This window comes from Pelophylax lessonae, assembly GCF_965119305.1.
Source record: "Pelophylax lessonae genome assembly, chromosome: 7".
Lineage (NCBI taxonomy): Eukaryota > Metazoa > Chordata > Amphibia > Anura > Ranidae > Pelophylax > Pelophylax lessonae.
This window is the reverse complement of record NC_138774.1, coordinates 273,212,080-273,230,311: the sequence shown is the minus strand read 5'-3', so window position 1 is coordinate 273,230,311 and position 18,232 is coordinate 273,212,080. Positions and strand designations below refer to the sequence as shown.

General features: G+C 47.1%; 1 protein-coding gene across 2 annotated transcripts in view; it reads right to left on the bottom strand.

Moving 5' to 3' along the window:
* Positions 1 to 18,232, bottom strand: part of NUP188 (nucleoporin 188) — a 152,020-nt gene that overhangs the window by 31,146 nt on the left and 102,642 nt on the right. For both annotated transcript variants that reach the window (XM_082263034.1, XM_082263035.1), the window contains exons 30-34: positions 17,428 to 17,620; positions 15,497 to 15,574; positions 13,361 to 13,446; positions 9,929 to 10,074; positions 893 to 1,074 (exon numbers count right to left, since the gene is read on the bottom strand). In XM_082263034.1, coding sequence (XP_082119160.1) covers positions 893 to 1,074; positions 9,929 to 10,074; positions 13,361 to 13,446; positions 15,497 to 15,574; positions 17,428 to 17,620 — 685 coding nt within the window. The remainder of the gene's footprint in view (positions 1 to 892; positions 1,075 to 9,928; positions 10,075 to 13,360; positions 13,447 to 15,496; positions 15,575 to 17,427; positions 17,621 to 18,232) is intronic.

Below are 18,232 nucleotides of genomic sequence, written 5' to 3'. Positions count from 1 at the left end.
CCCCTATTTTTAATCCTATTAAACTAAGCACGGGCCCATTCGCTGAACACAGAGGGTTGCCATCTTTGTATGGTCTAAGGAAGGAAACCTGGTGAAGCGGTGACAGGGTCATGGTTTGCCATGGCTTATTGATGCATGGGGGGAGCAAAGGCTGGCCAATGTAGTGCAATCAAATAGAAGAACTACTGCATGGTACGGGTTACAACAGTTCGGTACGGTTTAGTACAGCGGCGCTTTTCCACTACAGGTACGGGTTAGAACGGTTCGGTTTGGTACAGCGGGCGCTTTTCCACTACATGGTATGGCTCGCTTAAACAGTACCACCTCGGTTGGGGTTCCAAGAGAGCCGTACTTATACCATATCCCACAATCCTTTGCATGCAGCCTTGATTGTTTGTCACTACTAGTCACTGATTGGTCAGAGAATAGTTGTAATCCCACCCACTTACTACTTTAGTGGAAGAGCAAACCGAGCCGAGTAGAGCCTATACAGTGCTGAAAGGTGCCGACTCGTACCACGCAGTGGAAAAGCAAACTGAGCCGAGCTGGGCCAAGCAGTGCCGAGTGGAGCCGAGCCGGTACTTGCAGTGGAAAAGTGCCAATCTACTTTAGTAGTTGTTTGAATGGAGGCAGCAGCAGTACAATTTTTTATCCTTTGACCATAGAACTGAACTTCTCTACTTCTTTTCACTATCCTGGTTTGTTGCCCTGCTGTCAGAGGTATTTTTTCCCCCCCCAAGTCTATTCAATTCATTTGCAAGGAGCTTGGCTTTTATCTTCTTGGTCCTACAAGTTAATACATTCACCATCAAATTTTTAGTTTGACACCTGCTGCAAAGTGTACTAATGTTACAATTATCCAGCATATATACTAGAACTATTAGACTCTTACCCCATCAGGCAGGTCTTTATGCTTTGCTCGAGGCATATCTTCAGTTTCCATGCTGTCTTTATCCTCCCCTCCATCAACACTTGTCACTTCAGGCCGTGTCTGACTGACCAGAATAACCACGTCATCCTGTAGATTCTCACAGACGCTCAGCACTAGTTGCTCATACTGAGGAATCTTGCTGGCTGCGTACACATTATATAGAGACTGTGAGGCTGCTGGTCAGATACTAACTTCAATACAGCACATAATATACACATATCACAAGATTTTCCCAGGTCAGTGACTCAAAGTAATGACAGCCAATCCACATGTAATTTTAGAAGGCAGTTGGCAATTTCAGAGTCTATTTCACAGGCCTTCAGGTATATTAGACTTCCTGGTCCCCCCCAATTGATGTGGTTTCATCCGCCAGCCACTTTGTCACTACTGTTTCCTGCAAAGGACAGAGCTTCTGGACAAAGGAACCACAGCACAAGCAGGGGGACCAGGAATCTGATAGAATTTGAAGTGTTTTAAATGGAGAAGATTTTTCAACTAGCATATCTTGTCAACTAATGAAAAGTGCAAATATTAATCATTTTCTTTGTAGGGGGTGCCAATGCTCTCTAAAAATGATGAACTATAAACTCGAGTTGATTTAAATCAAGCCTTTTTACTAATGATTTAAATCGACTTGATTTAAATCAAATCCACCCTGCATGCTTCACATAAAGCCAAAACTTTTCTTTCCTTTTGGAAAAAAAAAAAATGTATATCTAGACCATTTATCTAGTTCTTCTGCCCTGCTTGTTTTGCTGCACAGGAACTTCCTCTCCTCAGAGCGCGCTCCCGGCATCTCCCTCATAGAACTGTCACTAACAGAGATGGGCTCGGCGTGTTCAGGATCCCACCTGCCCAATCCTGCCAGGAAGCCAACACTGCAAATGGCTAATCACAAGCAGTGAGACATGTCCCAATCTGTGCAGCTGCAGACCGGGAAATGTCTCACTGCCTGCGATTAGCCATGTGCACTGTTGGCTTCCTTGGGGATCGGGCAGGTGGGATCCCGAACACACCCGAGCCCATTCCTAGACCCAAAATGCCTAGCCCTGTTACGCATGTGCATCACCTTACTGTCAGAGGCACTTGCTCGAAGACGAGTTGAGTTCTCAGCAGCAGCTCTTCCCACCAGTACGGCCATCTTCCTTTAGACAAGGGGTGGAGCAGATGCAGGGCTGGAGTTCAGTGCTCCGGTTTCCCAAGTCAATCAAAGGACATGTGGTATAGTGAGGCGCTATTACCCTTACTGAGTGATGGTGCAATCGTGCCTTTACCAAGTGCAATCAATATTTTTGCTCTATCTTATAACATTTATGATGGAAAAATTGTTTTGATGTATATTTATGCGTTGTTGCACATCTAGCATTGGTTTGCACATTTGTTTGATTGCACTTGAAAAATAATTTATATCATTTTTATATTCAGAGTCAAACATAAACCAAACTTGTGTCTACACTGGATAGTAGTGGTATACTGCATCCAACACAAGATATAGCAAAAAACGGAATTTTTGTAAAATCTTACCTGTAAAATTCCTTTCTCTGAGTCCTCCGACAGTCGCCGCCTCTTCATATTCGTCACATATGGGGGTATTAGACTTTGCTCCGAAGGAGTAGCTAGGCAACAGAATATGTTAACATTAAAGCTTTTAACATATCCCACCCTCAAGGGGTGGTCCCCTCAGTCAATACCCTCCTACTTCCTGCAACCATATCTCAGTTTTAGTGGAATAGCAGTAGAGTATACAACCAAACCCCAAAAGAGGGGCGGGGGCGGCGACTGTCGGAGGACTCAGAGAAAGGAATTTTACAGGTAAGATTTTACAAAAATTCCGTTTTCTCTTACGTCCTCCGACAGTCGCCGCCTCTTCATATTCGTCACATATGGGGACGTCCCAAAGCAGTGCAAACATGAGGGGTGGGAAACGCATCCGCGCCGAAAAGGCAACGCAGTCTCCGCATCAAAGAAAGGAACCTTACCAAAGGAAGGAAACCAGCTGGGCAACAGTAAAAAACAAGTGCTCAACAGGAGCAACAACCCAGGAAAAGACAAAAAACCAGGGGATACAAAACTTATCCCAACAGCCAGGAGTCCCCAACAAGGGACCCTAGGGAACAGCCGCACTAAGAACCTTGCGGCCAAAGGAAGCATCCGCCGATGCCTGAACATCTACTTTGTAGAATTTGTGAAAGTGTGCACGGTCGACCAAGTCGCCGCCTTACACACCTGGGCTACAGAAGCCCCATGACGACAGGCCCAAGACGTACTCAAAGATCTAGTAGAGTGCGCCTTCACAGGTACAGGAGGAACCTTCCCCTGCAAAGCATAGGCCTGTTCAATGGTCTGCCTGATCCATTTGGCGATGGTAGAGGCCGAAGCCGCCATGCCCTTCCGAGGACCCTCTGGAAGAACAAACAAGGAGTCCGTCTTTCGAAAAGACTCAGTCGATTTAAGGTAAACCCTTATCGCCCGAACAACATCCAGAGAATGCAATCTCACCTCCTTTGGATGTTTAGGCTTCGCGCACAGCGAAGGCAAGACAATATCCTCATTAAGATGGAATTCCGAAACTCGTTTCGGAAGAAAAGAAGGATTAGGTCGCAAGACCACCTTATCCAAATGAACAACCAGGTACGGAGACTTGCAGGACAAAGCCGCCAGCTCCGACACTCTGCGAGCCGAAGTGATCGCCACCAAAATGGCGACCTTTTTGGACAACATAGACAACGAGATCTCCCTGATCTGTTCAAAAGGAGCACGTTGTAACACAGATAGAACGAGATTCAAGTCCCAAGGGGGCAGAGGATCCCTCCTAGGGGGAAGCAGATGCCGCACACCCTGAACAAAGGTGCCAACCAAGGAGTTGGAAGCCACGGGACGTTGAAACAGAACGGCCAGCGCAGACACCTGACCCTTAATCGTAGCCAGCGCCAAACGCTGATCAACACCCGTCTGAAGGAAAGACAGCACACGGGAAACCGAGTACGTGAGGGGTGAAAACCCCCTGGACTCACACCAGGCAAAATAGGCCTTCCAAGTACGGTAATAAACCTTCCCCGAGGAAGACTTCCTCGCGTTGATCAAAGTATGAACGACCTCTGGAGAGAGACCCTTCTCCTTCAGGACCTCGGTCTCAACAGCCAGGCCGTCAAAGCCAGCGACTGTAAAGCAGGATGGTAAATCGGTCCTTGAGACAGTAGATCGTCTCGAAGAGGGGCGTCGACCGCCAGATTCACGAGGTCTGCGTACCAGGACCGGCGAGGCCAGTCCGGTGCCACAAGAATCACCGTGCTGCGTTCCGAGTGTAACCTGCGAAGGAACCTGGACAGCAACTGAATCGGTGGAAACGCGTACATCAGCCTGTACTGATGCCACGGGGCCACTAACGCGTCCAACGCGTCTGCCCGAGGGTCGCGCGTCCTTGCCACGAACCTTCTCACCTTGTTGTTGAGACGAGACGCGAACAGGTCCACATCTGGAAGACCCCACTTTGCGCACAACATCTGGAAGACAGCCGGGTGGAGAGACCATTCCCCCTGATCCAGGGTCTGGCGACTCAGATAGTCCGCCTGCCAGTTCTCCACCCCCGGAATGTGAACCGCCGTTATTGCCGGGACATGAGTCTCGGCCCAAGACAGAATGTCGGCCACTTCTCGAGCCGCTCGGGCACTCCTGGTGCCCCCTTGGTGGTTGATGTAGGCCACCGCCGTGGCATTGTCCGTCTGCACCCGAACCGGGCAGCCCTGCAGCCGGTCCGTCCAGCGATGAAGACAGAGACTTATCGCACGCAATTCCAGAATGTTGATCGGAAGGGAAGACTCCCCCTCCGACCAAGTCCCCTGGGCGGACAGAACGCCCAGAACACCACCCCAGCCCGACAGGCTGGCATCCGTGGTGATCACCGTCCACGAGACAGGACGAAACGACTTGCCCCCGGACACCAACGGGGACTGGAGCCACCACAGAAGGTTTCCTCTGGTGCGATGACTCAACGAGATTTGAAGATCCAGAGATTGAGGTCGCCCGTCCCACCTGGACAGGATCTCCGCTTGGAGACCCCGCGTGTGAAACTGGGCGAAGGGAATCGCTTCGAAGGCCGAGACCATCAATCCCAGACATCTCATGCACGTCCGCAGAGACGAGTGCGGAACGTCCCTGAGGGACCTGACTTCCTCCTGGAGAGTTCCGAGTTTGTCTTCCGGCAGGAAGACCTTCGCCTGCACCGAGTCCAGAATCATTCCCAGGTAGGGAAGACGAACCGACGGACTCAGTGTCGACTTTGGAAAATTTATCGTCCAACCAAACTCCTGCAGAGTTTGCATCGTGACAGACAGGTCCTTCTCCAGACCCTGGCTGGTCGCAGACCGAACCAGAATGTCGTCCAGATACCCCAGGACAGAAACGCCCTGGGCCCTCAATAACGCCAGAACCGGTGTAAGCACCTTGGTGAAGACCCGCGGAGCCGAGGCGAGACCAAAAGGCAACGCCACGAACTGGTAGTGATCCTCCGCAATGGCAAATCGAAGGAACCTCTGGTGACCCTCGAAAATGGGGATGTGAAGATACGCATCCTTCAAATCGATGGAGGCCATGAATTCCCCCGGAACCAGGGCAGCCACCACCGACCGCAGGGATTCCATGCGGAAGTTGCGAACCCGCACAGAGCGGTTCAGAGCCTTCAAGTCCAGAATTGGACGAACCTTGCCCTCCTTTCTGGGCACGGTGAACAGATTGGAATAAAACCCCCGAAATCTGTCCCGATGAGGCACCGGAACCACCACTCCCTGAGCCCTCAGGTCCCGCACCGCCAGGTGCAGGTCCCGCAAACGCTCTGGAGACAGTTGAAGATTTGAGGGAAAAAATCTGCTCTCCGGCCGAGAGAGAAACTCGATCTTGTAACCAGATCGAACGATTTCCTGAACCCATCTGTCCCGCACACGGGCCAACCAGGGCTGAAGAAAACCGAGCAAGCGTCCCCCCACCCCAAAACTGGGTGAGGGCGCCCCTTCAGGCCGAACTGTTATGGGCTGCAGATCCGGATTGGCCGGACTTCTGTTTACCAGACCAGGGCTTCCTCTGAGAGCCTTGACCTTTGAACGGCTTGCCCTTGTAGTGCGGCCGAAAGGCACGAAAGGACCCCTGAGGGGGCCGAAAATTAGCATGCTTCTTCCCAGAAGCTCCCTTAGCCTTGGGGAAATGGGGCAAGAGAGTGCTCTTACCCCCGGTGATCCCCTTAATCAACACATCCAGGGACTCCCCAAAAAGGCGAGACCCATCATAAGGTAGATTGGCTAAGGTCTTACGTGAAGATTGGTCCACCGACCAACATTTTAACCAAACCAGGCGGCGAGACAACACCGCCACGCTGTGCACACGTGCAGCCAACGGAACCAGGTCCAGGTCCGCATCACACAGATACATGACACCCTGGTGGATTTGATCCACCATATCCAGGGTCGCCGGCGAGGCCGAATCGGCCACTAGGACGCGCCTAAGCATCTGCGTCCAACTTGCGATCGCCTGGGCCGCCATGAGAGAAGCAAACAGAGCCTTAAGCATAGAACCCGTAACAGAATAAGTATGACGGGCAAGAGACTCCAGTCTCCTATCCGTGGCATCACGGAACACAGGGGAATCCTCTGCAGGAATCGCAGTGGCTTTGTTTAAAACCGCAATTGCGTGATCCACTGGGGGAGGCACACACCACCTTTCATCAGTGGAAGGCGAAAAAGGATAACGCAGCTTGAATCTACTTGGTACCGCAAAAGGTTTGCGCAGATTGCGCCATTGTTCCTTAACAGCGCGCTGAAAATCATCATTGCAGGGAAAAACCTGCGGCGTCCTGCGTTTTCTCTGCGTCCCATAAGCCGCCAAGGCGGCGGGGGGACACACTTCATCCTGTAAACGCAGCGTTTGCTTTATGGAAGCAATCAACTCATCCATGATTGCAAGCTCTTCAGGCGAGCCAGGGGGAGAATTATCAACCCCCTCAACTTCAGCCTCCACCTCGGACCCCACTAGATCAAGAGAGGAGCGGGACCCCGATAAGGAGGCCCCCGCCATAACAGCCCCATCACCTTCACCCTCAGAATCAGAGGAAAGAGCAACTCTGGGCCTTTTAGTAGATTGAGCAGCCACCAGCATCTGCACCTGAGCAGCAAGGCCAGCCACAATAGTGGCTAAATCCCCCCCTGGGGGGGAAACAGCGGTCCCCTGGCTTTCCACCAAGGCTGTAGGAAATTTGCCCTCCTGAGAATCCATTGCCCCTGTAATGCCAGACAACAAAGGGTTATCTGCCCCTTTTAAGCAAGCGCGGCAAGCGCAGCCCACCGCACCACACTCAAGCACAATAAGACCCCCACAGGGAATATGCAAACTGAACACAGGCAATGGATAGCAAGAACAGAAGGATAAAACCTGAGGAGACCCTCGCCGCTGCTGCTGCCTCGATCGGTGTTCCTGGAAAGAGGAAGTGATGCTGCCAGGGCGCTCTATGTAAGCCTATGGAGGCTACAAGAAAATGGCCGCCATGCATGTAAAACATGCGGCCGGAGCGAGTGTAGGCAAAATGGCGCCGTTTGGCGCCGAAACCGCCGCTCCACAGTGCATTAAAACACACATTACATTCCAGTATCAGAATACATGTCAGATCGCCGCAGCGATCGCTGTATATGCCCAAACATGCCAAAAAAACATGCCCCACAGCACACAGCTTCACACACTGACCAGGCTGACACACACAGTGTCACACAGCTCCCCCCCCCCCCCCCCCCCCTGCAGCCCACAGCATGCAGCCGAGAGATAGGGAGACAAGCAGTGTGAATAGAGGCAGGTTACACAGTCCCAGACTGGCACCCCCCCAGACAGACAGGTCCCCACATAAATACACTTACCTCACATGGCGTGGGGGACCCGCACAGGCGAACAAGCCGCTGCACATGAGGCAGGGAGAGTCGCATTCAAGACGCACAAAATGGGGGTTAAGAAACCGCACAGCGTCCAGTGAGGTAGCCACCTCACCAATCATCCCTGCACCGAACAGGGATGGGTCGTTCACTGTGCCAGGAGCGTTACCTGGCTGAACGCTCGATGGCAGGCTGGGAAGCCACTGACCCACGACCTGCGACCAGGGGGATCAGCCCGAGACCCAGTCCGCATGATCCTCTTCATCAGAAGAACTAACTAACGCTGACAAAAATAACAGCTAAGTAAAGGTAGAGAGAAAACTCAAACAAAATTTTAAAAAGAAGAAAGAGTCTGGGGCAGAAAGCCCCAGCACAGAGAGAGCCAGCCACTCCTGACAAGCTAGACATTAAAACTGAGATATGGTTGCAGGAAGTAGGAGGGTATTGACTGAGGGGACCACCCCTTGAGGGTGGGATATGTTAAAAGCTTTAATGTTAACATATTCTGTTGCCTAGCTACTCCTTCGGAGCAAAGTCTAATACCCCCATATGTGACGAATATGAAGAGGCGGCGACTGTCGGAGGACGTAAGAGAAATATTGATTGCACTTGGTAAAGGCACGATTGCGCTTTATAACTGGAAATTGTTTTTTCACCTCTGGGTTTTTTACAAAAAGATTTATACAACAACCATCACTCAGTAAGGGTAATAGCGCCTCACTATACCACATTTCTATTTAAGCACACACTTAAATTGACTGCAAAATTACCCCAATTTTCACACTTTAAGGGTAGGCACGATATTTCATATATACAATCAAAGGACATGGGAAGCAGAGCTGTGATGTCCTCCATGGCCGGAGTCCTGTTTACTTTGCTTTCAGGGGTGTGGGCAGTTGGGAACAATGTACCATACCTGGTGGACATGTGCCAAGGTCTGGCGATTTTGGATGAGTACACACATTTTAATCTACTCGGTGACCATAATAAATATTGCTAAAAATCCCAAGGTTGCCCCTCCTAATTAACTCATTTAAGGGATTCCCAGACACACTCAAACCCCAATATTCTTTATGTTCCTGGCGGCCAAAATTGCAATAGCAACCATTTGGAAAAGCCCAGTAAGAGAACTAGTAGTGATGAAACGTAAATTGACATAGACAATGATCAATGAAAAGGTGGTTAGCATTCTAAAAAGACACCTACTCAAGGTTTGAGAACATTTGTGAATCCCTTGATCCATTACTTTAAGGCTACATTCACACCTGAGCGTAGCGTTTTTCACCGCGATTTTTACCGCGATTTACAGGCGTTTTTTGTGCAGGCGTTTTTTGATTGAATAGAAACCAATGGAAAACGCCTGTAATCTGCCCAAAAAGAAGCTCATGTACCTTTTTGAGCGTTGGGCGTTTTGTAAACTGCGTCAAAACGCTCAGATGTGAACAGGGGCCATTGAAATGAATAGGATTTGTCTTGTTGGGCGTTTTGAGAGCTGATCCTAGAGCAGAAAAACTCCCCAAAAATGCCTAGATGTGAACGGAGCCTAAGGCTCCGTTCACATCTTGGCGTTGCTATTACAGGCGTTTTTGCAGGCGTTTTTAGATTTACTGGAGACCAAGGAAAACGCCTGTAATCTGCCCAAAAAAAAGCTCAAGTACTTTTTTGAGCGTTGGGCGTTTTGCTCACGGTGTCAAAACGCTCAGATGTGAACAGGGGCCATTGAAATGAATAGGATTTGTCTTGTTGGGCGTTTTGAGAGCTGATCCTAGAGCAGAAAAACGCCCCCAAAACGCCCACATGTGAACTTAGCCTTAAACTACTGCTTCAGAACAGTGTGGTGGCAGTTGGGATTGGCCTTCAGCCTTCTTGATGATAAAAATAGTACCCCATCGTATGACATAGATTGTGATTTCTGTTATTTATTGCCAATATTTTTGTTTTGGAATGGGGGAATACCACAAATCATCATTTTAAAATGTCCCACCAGCGTTGCAGGACTACTATTTAGGCCCATTTTTTAAGGATGACCAACTTCTTTCTTATGGTTGTATATAATAAACATATTGAAACTGAAACAAAGCATACAGCTTACCTTTCAGCTGCTTCATTTCTAGCACAGAGATCAGGGCAGAAAAGACTCTGGCTTTTGTTTTCTCCACCTGTCGTTCATCAGCCTGCAGAACGCCTTCCAGGATTTTCCCCAGAGATTTCAGAATGTCCTCAGGTGAAGCAAGCTCACTGCAACAAGACAGATTATTGTCACTGTAATTTGCAGTGCGCTTTTAGTTGCCTGTGCAAATGCTACCTTACATGCTTTGCACTTTATCATTTAATACCAAAAAGACAATTTAAATGCATAAAGCTTTTTTGCACTAAACCATTTCCATATTATATATATATATATATATATATATATATATATATATATATATATATATATATATATACACACACACATACATACATACATATAAACACAATACCTTAAAGAAGAACTAAAGCGTTTTGTTTTTTTAAATTCAAACACTGCATTCATACTTCTTAAACTATGTGTAATGGGGCTTTTCCAGAAGGTCTTCCATCTGCTGTGAGGGAATAGTGCAGGATCTGGATTCATCTATACATTTTTGGGTTCAAAGATTCTGGTGGCTCATCTCAGAGGTCATAAGCTTTCCACACCTCCCTCTTAGGATGTCATTATGCTCTGTGATAAGTCTGCCACTGAGCCAAGATGCAGATAGTGATGATGGCTTTACTAGAAAAGGGTTCCTAAACAGGTGTGAGACTGATTACAGACAGATGGGTATTGCCAGCAAAAAGAAACTTGGTCATTTATTGCTCCAATGTGCTGCAAGAGCAACTTGAACCCTGAAAGCTGCAAGTCAAGCCTGAGATTGTGAAGGCACAGAGGTAGTTCCAATACATTTGGGAAGTCCAAAAGAAGTTCATCTGAGGGGTGGCCAACAGCCTCTGAGAGCTCCAAGGGATGTGGAAATCTTACCAAGAGGTCAACTCCTGAATAAAGGCTAGATTAAGAAAGGTTGAAACCAAGTATGAATGTGAGTTAGGGACCTTAGATTGTAAGCTCCTTGAGGGCAGGGACTGATGTGAATGTACAATGTATATGTCAATCGCTGCCTAAAGTAATGTCACTATACAAGTACCTGAAATAAAATAAATATAAAAAATTCCACAAACACAGAAAGAATTTGAGGGTTAACCTGGTGCTACAGACCAGGACACGTAATCACCAACAAGTGGAAAATGCAACTTGAGAGAAAGAGGAACCTCAACTAACAATGGGGAGGACAATCAGTCATTAACCAAAAGGAAAACTGGTGGAAAAAATACAACCATCTGCCCAAGGTGGGATTGTGATCAATTTCCATGCACAATGCATTTGTTGTTTTGGGGAGGAAAAGCTGGAATTCTGCTTTAATACTCCAACTAGTGGATAACATCGGCACTCAGCCTTACCCATTACCACTGTACGATGGCGGTGGTAGGAATTTTAAAATGGGGCTTAACAGTACAAACTATGAGGTAGATCCTAGTACTTTAGCCCCTCAATGGACAGTACATACCCGAGTTCTGATTTAATATAGGAAACCAACACAAATACATAACATAGGCCTGAACAAATCTGAAAATCTAATAGCCGGTGTTCTGTCAGAAAAACCCTACCCCAGATTTCCCTACCTAAATCATTTCGTCATGGACCAGCTGTAGCCGCGTCACACGTCCTACTGCACATGCGCAGAATAGGTAGGGAATTTTGATATAATCGTAAGCGGTGAAGCAAAAGTCATGCTGCGCATGAGCAGGCGCATGCGCACCAACGGATCGGGCTGCGGCTTCTCTTCTAACAAACATACATCCGATCTCCATGCACCGAGTCGACAATGGGACAATCCTATTCCCTACCCACATGCGCACGCCAACTGTCTCATTGTCGGGTCGGCGCAGTGTGGGGCTTGTCGGGTCTGTGCAGTGTCGGCTCGGCGCAGTATCGGGTCAGCGCAGTGTGGGCCATGGAGATCGGATGAATGTTTGTTATAAGAGATCCTGCTGCTCGACCCGTTGGTGCTCATGCGCAGTAGGACTTGTGCCTCACCTCTTACGATATTATCAAAATTCCCTACCTATTCTGCGCATGCGCAGTAATATGTGTGACGCGGCTACAGCTGGTCCATGACCAATTCCACAGCTGATCTCAACCGGAAATGACATAGGTAGGGAAATCTGATGGGGTAGGGAAATCTGACAGAACACCGGCAACATCTGCGTCCCCACACAGAGCTGTTATCTTACATGCAGTTCTCACCCGCAGAAGCTATATATATATATATATATATACAGTTTCCTCCCCTTAGCTTATGGCTTACTTTCTAATTTTTCTGGATCAACAAATGTGTGGAAGCAGAGGGGAACAACCAGACAGCTAGAATTTTACGAACAGCTCAGCAATTGTTAGCTCCATGTATCTGTCATGATGGGTTTCTTTTACAAGTTTTTTTTTTCTTTTTCACCATGTTAAAGTGTCTGTTACCCTAAAAATAAAATAAAAATGGATCCTGCTGCTTTAAAGCATGAATAACAGCACTGCGCTTGTAATTTGGTCCCCTCTATCACCTGAAATACCTGGCTGATCCTGCTTGGTTCTGCCCCTGCACCCCCGTAAACTGACCACGGTGTATCATGGCTGCTGAGTCCTGACACCCTGGTCAGTCTACGTGCCTTCATCATCCACAGTTAACTCCAGCTCTCCGGTGTCCTCCTTCCCCCTCCCCTCCCTGCCTGTCAGCTGTGTCAGGGCCCCTCCCCCTCCCCCTCCCGAAATAACTTAGTATTATGAAAGACAGGGGATTGCATAGTAATTACTAAGTGCCCTGTATATGTGCCCTATTACCTGATTTCCTAGCACCGCTTACGTGACTGGCCAGCTCTCTCCTCCTCCAGACTGACGTCGGTGGGGAATTCTTGGCTCCTCTCCCTCTAGCTGTCAGATCAGGAGAGGGGAGAGACGGCCGGTCACATGAGCACGGCTAGGAAATCAGGTATAGAACAGCCTATTTTTATTAAGGCACATATACAGGGCACTTAGTATTATGAAAGAGTGTAACTTCCGCACTGCGCCCCCTTTTTCTCTGAACTCTCAGACAAGCTTTAAATATTCCGAAATTTGAAGGAAGGTAGAGAAGAGAAGACTGCAGATAAACAAGTGCAACGTATGTAGGAGGATTTGTTTAATCTCTGTGTATCACCTGAGGCCAGTCACTTCACTGGATATATCTAAGGGTTTACAACCACTTTAACTGTCCTTAGTTACCAAATACCTCACTCACATATCTAAAAGCAACACCAAATTTCAAATACAAAACAGTCTACAGTAAAAATAAAGCCACAAGCTAGATAAAACAATAGCTTTTAAACAGTAGCCACCTTTTAAATTACCCAGCAGCTTCCACAAAATAAATAATCATATGATTATAGGAAATAATTCTGCATTCAGCTCGGGACTTACCACTTCCAGCGTCTCAGCAGAATTATCATCAAAATACACAACATAGATCCAAGATCCATACAAGCAACAGAGTTAGGAACCTGGAACTAAACAAATACGGGAGTCAAATCACAAAAGCAAAATCCATGTTGTATTTAAAAGCTGAAGTTTTATTTTATTTTTTTGTTACATCTGCGTTCGCATAACTTAGGTGTAATGTCCCGCGTACTGCAGGCTGATGGTTCTTGTAGACGTCATCTTTCCAGTGATGCCCGGACCTCATTGCAGCGCTGAACTGTGGGAGTTATTTGCTTTAGGTCTAACACAGATGTACATTAAAGAAGGTCCTGACTGGTGCCTGTCGCTTTCAGTCCTCTCCTCCACTGACAAAAGTCCTTGCATTGCTTTCACAGGCAGTAACACATTCTGTGAATGGGGGAGGTGATGTTCTTATTCACCTGCACCCATTCCTCTGCAACTGGGAGAACTCTCCAACCTTCCTAGAGGTGAAGATCCAGCAACACCTAAGTGATTTCCAATGGACTCCAGGTCAGGGAGCTGACTCACTGTGGATCTCCTGGTGAAGAAACAACCATCTGTTCTGTGGGATTAGACTTGAGCACCAGGTATAGGGAACACCCTAGAAAAAAGTCCCCCCAAAGCAGGGGAAGAGAGAGACCACCCCAAAGAGACCGATAGGTCACCCCATTTTCATCCGATCTCCCCATAGAGGAGAGCGGGATCTGACAGCTTCGTCTCTGCAAAGTAAGCAGAGACGGAGCTCTCATCCGCCTGCTCAGCGGGGAACGGCGATCGATCCCCACTGAGTAAAACTGAGTCCGCCAGGCGGAAATCCCGTGTGAAAGGACCCTAAGTCAAATATTAGGTGAAGCAGAAAGGTCTTTACAGCTAAAGGACCTCTGAAAGACCCAAGGCCTGGAACAGTAGGCTGATCCTCCGAATGCAGGATAATATAAAACAACCCCCTGACCTGGGTCAATGGCATGGGACTGTGATGGCTCAAAAGAAGTCTCTTCAGTGACTGACTGTTTTAACACTTAATCTAAGTCAGAGATGGTAACAGGACCAGGGCATGTTTATAGTCTCGTTTGCAGAATATTCTGGTAGCTTTGCACAAACACTTAGGGAGTCCAGAGTGGACATAGAGGGGTGCTGCGGGCTCATCTGACAGAGCGGAAGAAAAAATCCAATGAGGACTAGGCTCTAACAAGTATAGCGCTATAAGAGTTGCAGGTTCCAGATTACAGGGGTTAGCTCCTTCTAGGGATACAGAGTAAACACTGCTGGAATCACTACAGAAATATGGACTGAGGATACTTGTAGAAGCGAGACTGTCCTCTCTGTGTCTTGGTGAAGACATGCTGCTTTCACATAGCAATAACTACAACTAGGCCCAATATAAGGCAAGGACTCAGGTACTTACAAGGTTCCCAGCTAGGGCTGATGAGGGTATTTGGTTGCTGGAGGTAAGCGGGTCTCTGTAAGCAGGCAGTGGAAATTGACTTCACATGATGCTTCAGGGAAATGAGCAACAGTGGATTGGTGCTTTCTCCGGACTGCATGACAGAAAAGAGTGCATCGCTCCACCCAGCAGATGATCCCTCCGCCTTAACCCTTACCCTGGAAAAACTGGCAGTGGCGGGAACAAAGGCATCCAACAGTGCAAACAGTGAGCTAGCTACTGGTTCTATACCCCAAACAGTGTTACACACAAAACGAGCCCTCAGAGACAAGGTTACATGTAGGGCTTTACCACAGCTCTGAGGACTAAAAAATGCTCCAAAGGTAACCAACATAGTAAACTCTGGTCGAGAGGATGCCACAACGCAGAGCCTTTTGATAGGTTACGTTTTGAGCAGCACTGTAGAGCAGAATCTTGATTAGTCAAAGGAAATAAATCCACAAAGAAAACAAGTCTGGTAAAGAACAGTTACATTGAGAAAAAGGCCTCCAAACTCCTGGGAAACTAAAAAAACAGACATGCTGGGTAAAGGACAGATTATACAGGGGCTGGCCTAGAAGTTTTCTGTTTACCATTGTTTAAACATCCTGTAAGCGGCAGCATAACTGGAATGTGTCTGAATTAATGCATCCCCCCAATGAACGATAAAAGAATAAAAGCTATTGACCACTTACCAGATGTTCTGCACCGTCCAAAATATCCCGGAAAAGCTGCTGCCTCACTTTTGTATCTGTCAGGTGCATTACATCCTCCTGCAGAAGCACATCACACACAGAAAAAAAAAAATTCTGTTTAGGACAAAAAGTTAAAGAAAATGTAAACCTAGCATTTCATATTCCTGATATGTACCATGTACGAAAATGTATCCTGTTCTTTTGGTATTGCTTCCGGAGGTCAAGTGGTTAATGATGTATGCTTATTAACATGCATTAGATTTCTTTTTTATTAAGGTTTGATTGTGGACTCTACATAACAAGAAGCAGAGGAAATGTGGGTGTGGCCTGCCACTATTATTAGTATTAAATATTGGAACTGTGGGCAGGGCCTGCCACTATTGGCAATGTGGGTGGGGCCTGCCACTATTGGAAATGTGGCCGAGGCTTAGAAATGTAGGTGGGTCTGTGACAAACCCCCTTACTCAAGAACAGTATGTCCTCAACAGAAGCTTCCCTTGCCTGGTACCAGCACAATCCAAGATCCATTAGCCCACCCAGTTACATCAGTGTAGGATGATGGTAAGAAGAATAAGACTGTTTATTCAAACACAGGCACAAAGAGATATACACTCAGGGGACAATCCCCCCTTGTTTGCATAAGGACACGGGGTGGGGTAAACTACATTCAGTAACATGACACACAGGTATCTTCAACTTTCCAACAGTAGACAGTCTTTAGGAAGGGTTGCTGGATAAATCCCCCCTCCCATCTAGTAGCTAATCCACATACACATATACATCCCTTAAAAGGTTGATCCCAAGGCAGAAAAACAATAGAACAATTGGATACAGGCACTTAATAACAAACTCCACCCCACCCCACCTCAAACTATCTAGCAATGGTCTATGAGATAAACTCCTACAAGCAGCCTGTAAAGGTCAAACCAATTTATCTTCCTATATTTCCTGAGGGATATTGTTCATAAATATTACTGTCCGTGATACTAGAAGCTTATAATGTAACCCTTTATTTAGCTTAGTTCTACTCATCCTGGTCCTGGGGATGATGAGAGGTGTCGACGACCCGTGGCTTGGAGACATTGTTCCCCTAGGGGTTCTGAGTCGGGTGGTTCGACGCCTCTCTTCTCCTCCCTGCATCAGAATAAACTATGTTAACCTTTACATGCATGATGCCTATGCACTAGTACGAAGCTTATACTATTGTTTGAACACTGTATCATCCACTTTTGGATAATGTTCTACCTTGTTGTGGTTATTTTCTTATTTTACATTCTGTTAATGTGATTTTCTGTTTTTCATCTGTATTTGAAATTCAATAAAAAATTATTGATTGAAAAAAATATATATATTACTGTTCTAAGTGAAAAAGTCCCTTCATTCTTTTAACACAAACCACACATGTAGAACCCAGGATAACCGGGTTAACACGAAATGTACAACACGAGTCCAGTGTGGTTGTACAGCGAGTCTGGTAAGTGCAGACCCGACTGGGGTTCTCGCTTACCCTATGCCTCTAATAGACACAGCGGGACATACACATAGAAGGGGCCAGGAGAACTGGACAAGGAGTTTCCCGACCTCTCTAAGATAATCTGGGTTCCACAAGCCCCCTGCCCAAAGTTACTCCCGTCACACTGTCTTTTACTGTTGGAAATGTGGGCGGTGTCTTTCACTGTTGGAAATGTGGGCGGTGTCTTTCACTGTTGGAAATGTGGGCGGTGTCTTTCACTGTTGGAAATGTGGGCGGTATCTTTCACTGTTGGAAATGTAGGCAACGCCTGTGACTGTGGGGTGGACCAAACCTGTCACTGTGGGATTAAAACCTTTCACTTACACAAAACAGGAGAGACACCCGTTGTTTAGATAGCAGAGGGGGGGCGCAGTTTAATTTTTTTGGGGCGGATTGTTGATAAATATAAAGGACTTACAAAGTGGGTGGAAATAACGAGCAGTATGCGCCAGGCAGACAGCAGCATGTGGTATTCAGTCAGTGAACTGCAGCTGCCCTCCATCTCTGCTACACGAAGCACCAGTGAATGCACATAATTGGACCAGTAGGTGAAGCGGCCCTCCTTGGAAAACTTCGCCAGAATGCTCTTCAGAGAGTTGTCCAATGATCCCCTGGACAGAAAACAGAAAAGGGGAAAAGTCTGAGTAGTGCAGCTCAGATATAATGTAGATTGCCTAAAAAGCCACTAGGAATCATTTGGCGAAACAGACATTACAATTCTCTGCTGTCCATTTGCTTCACAAGGACAGAACTAATTTGCCCAAAAGGAAACCTGTGTTTTTCCCCATGCCCGGAATTGGGAGCTCATGGCATGGCCATTCTGTCATCTGCATTCACTTTACCAAATAATTGTGTTTTTTTTAGAGAGAATACAATTTTGTCTACCAGCATTAAAGCTGAACTCAATCTAGAACTGAATGAAATGATCAGTCCCAGCATAGATCATATCTCTGCACTATGTTGCTCTGTTATTTGCAGATTCCTTGATATTCTGGGTTTAGTTGTGTTCCACAGCCACTTCCTGCAGTAGCTAGTCTATAACACTTCCCTTTGTAGTCTTTTAGACCCTGCAAATGATATACCGTATATACACGAGTATAAGCCGACCCTAATATAAGCCAAGGCACCTAATTTTACCACAAAAAACTGGGAAAACTTATTGACTCGAGTATAAGCCTAGGGTGGGAAATGCAGCAGCTACTTGATACCAACTGGACCACCAC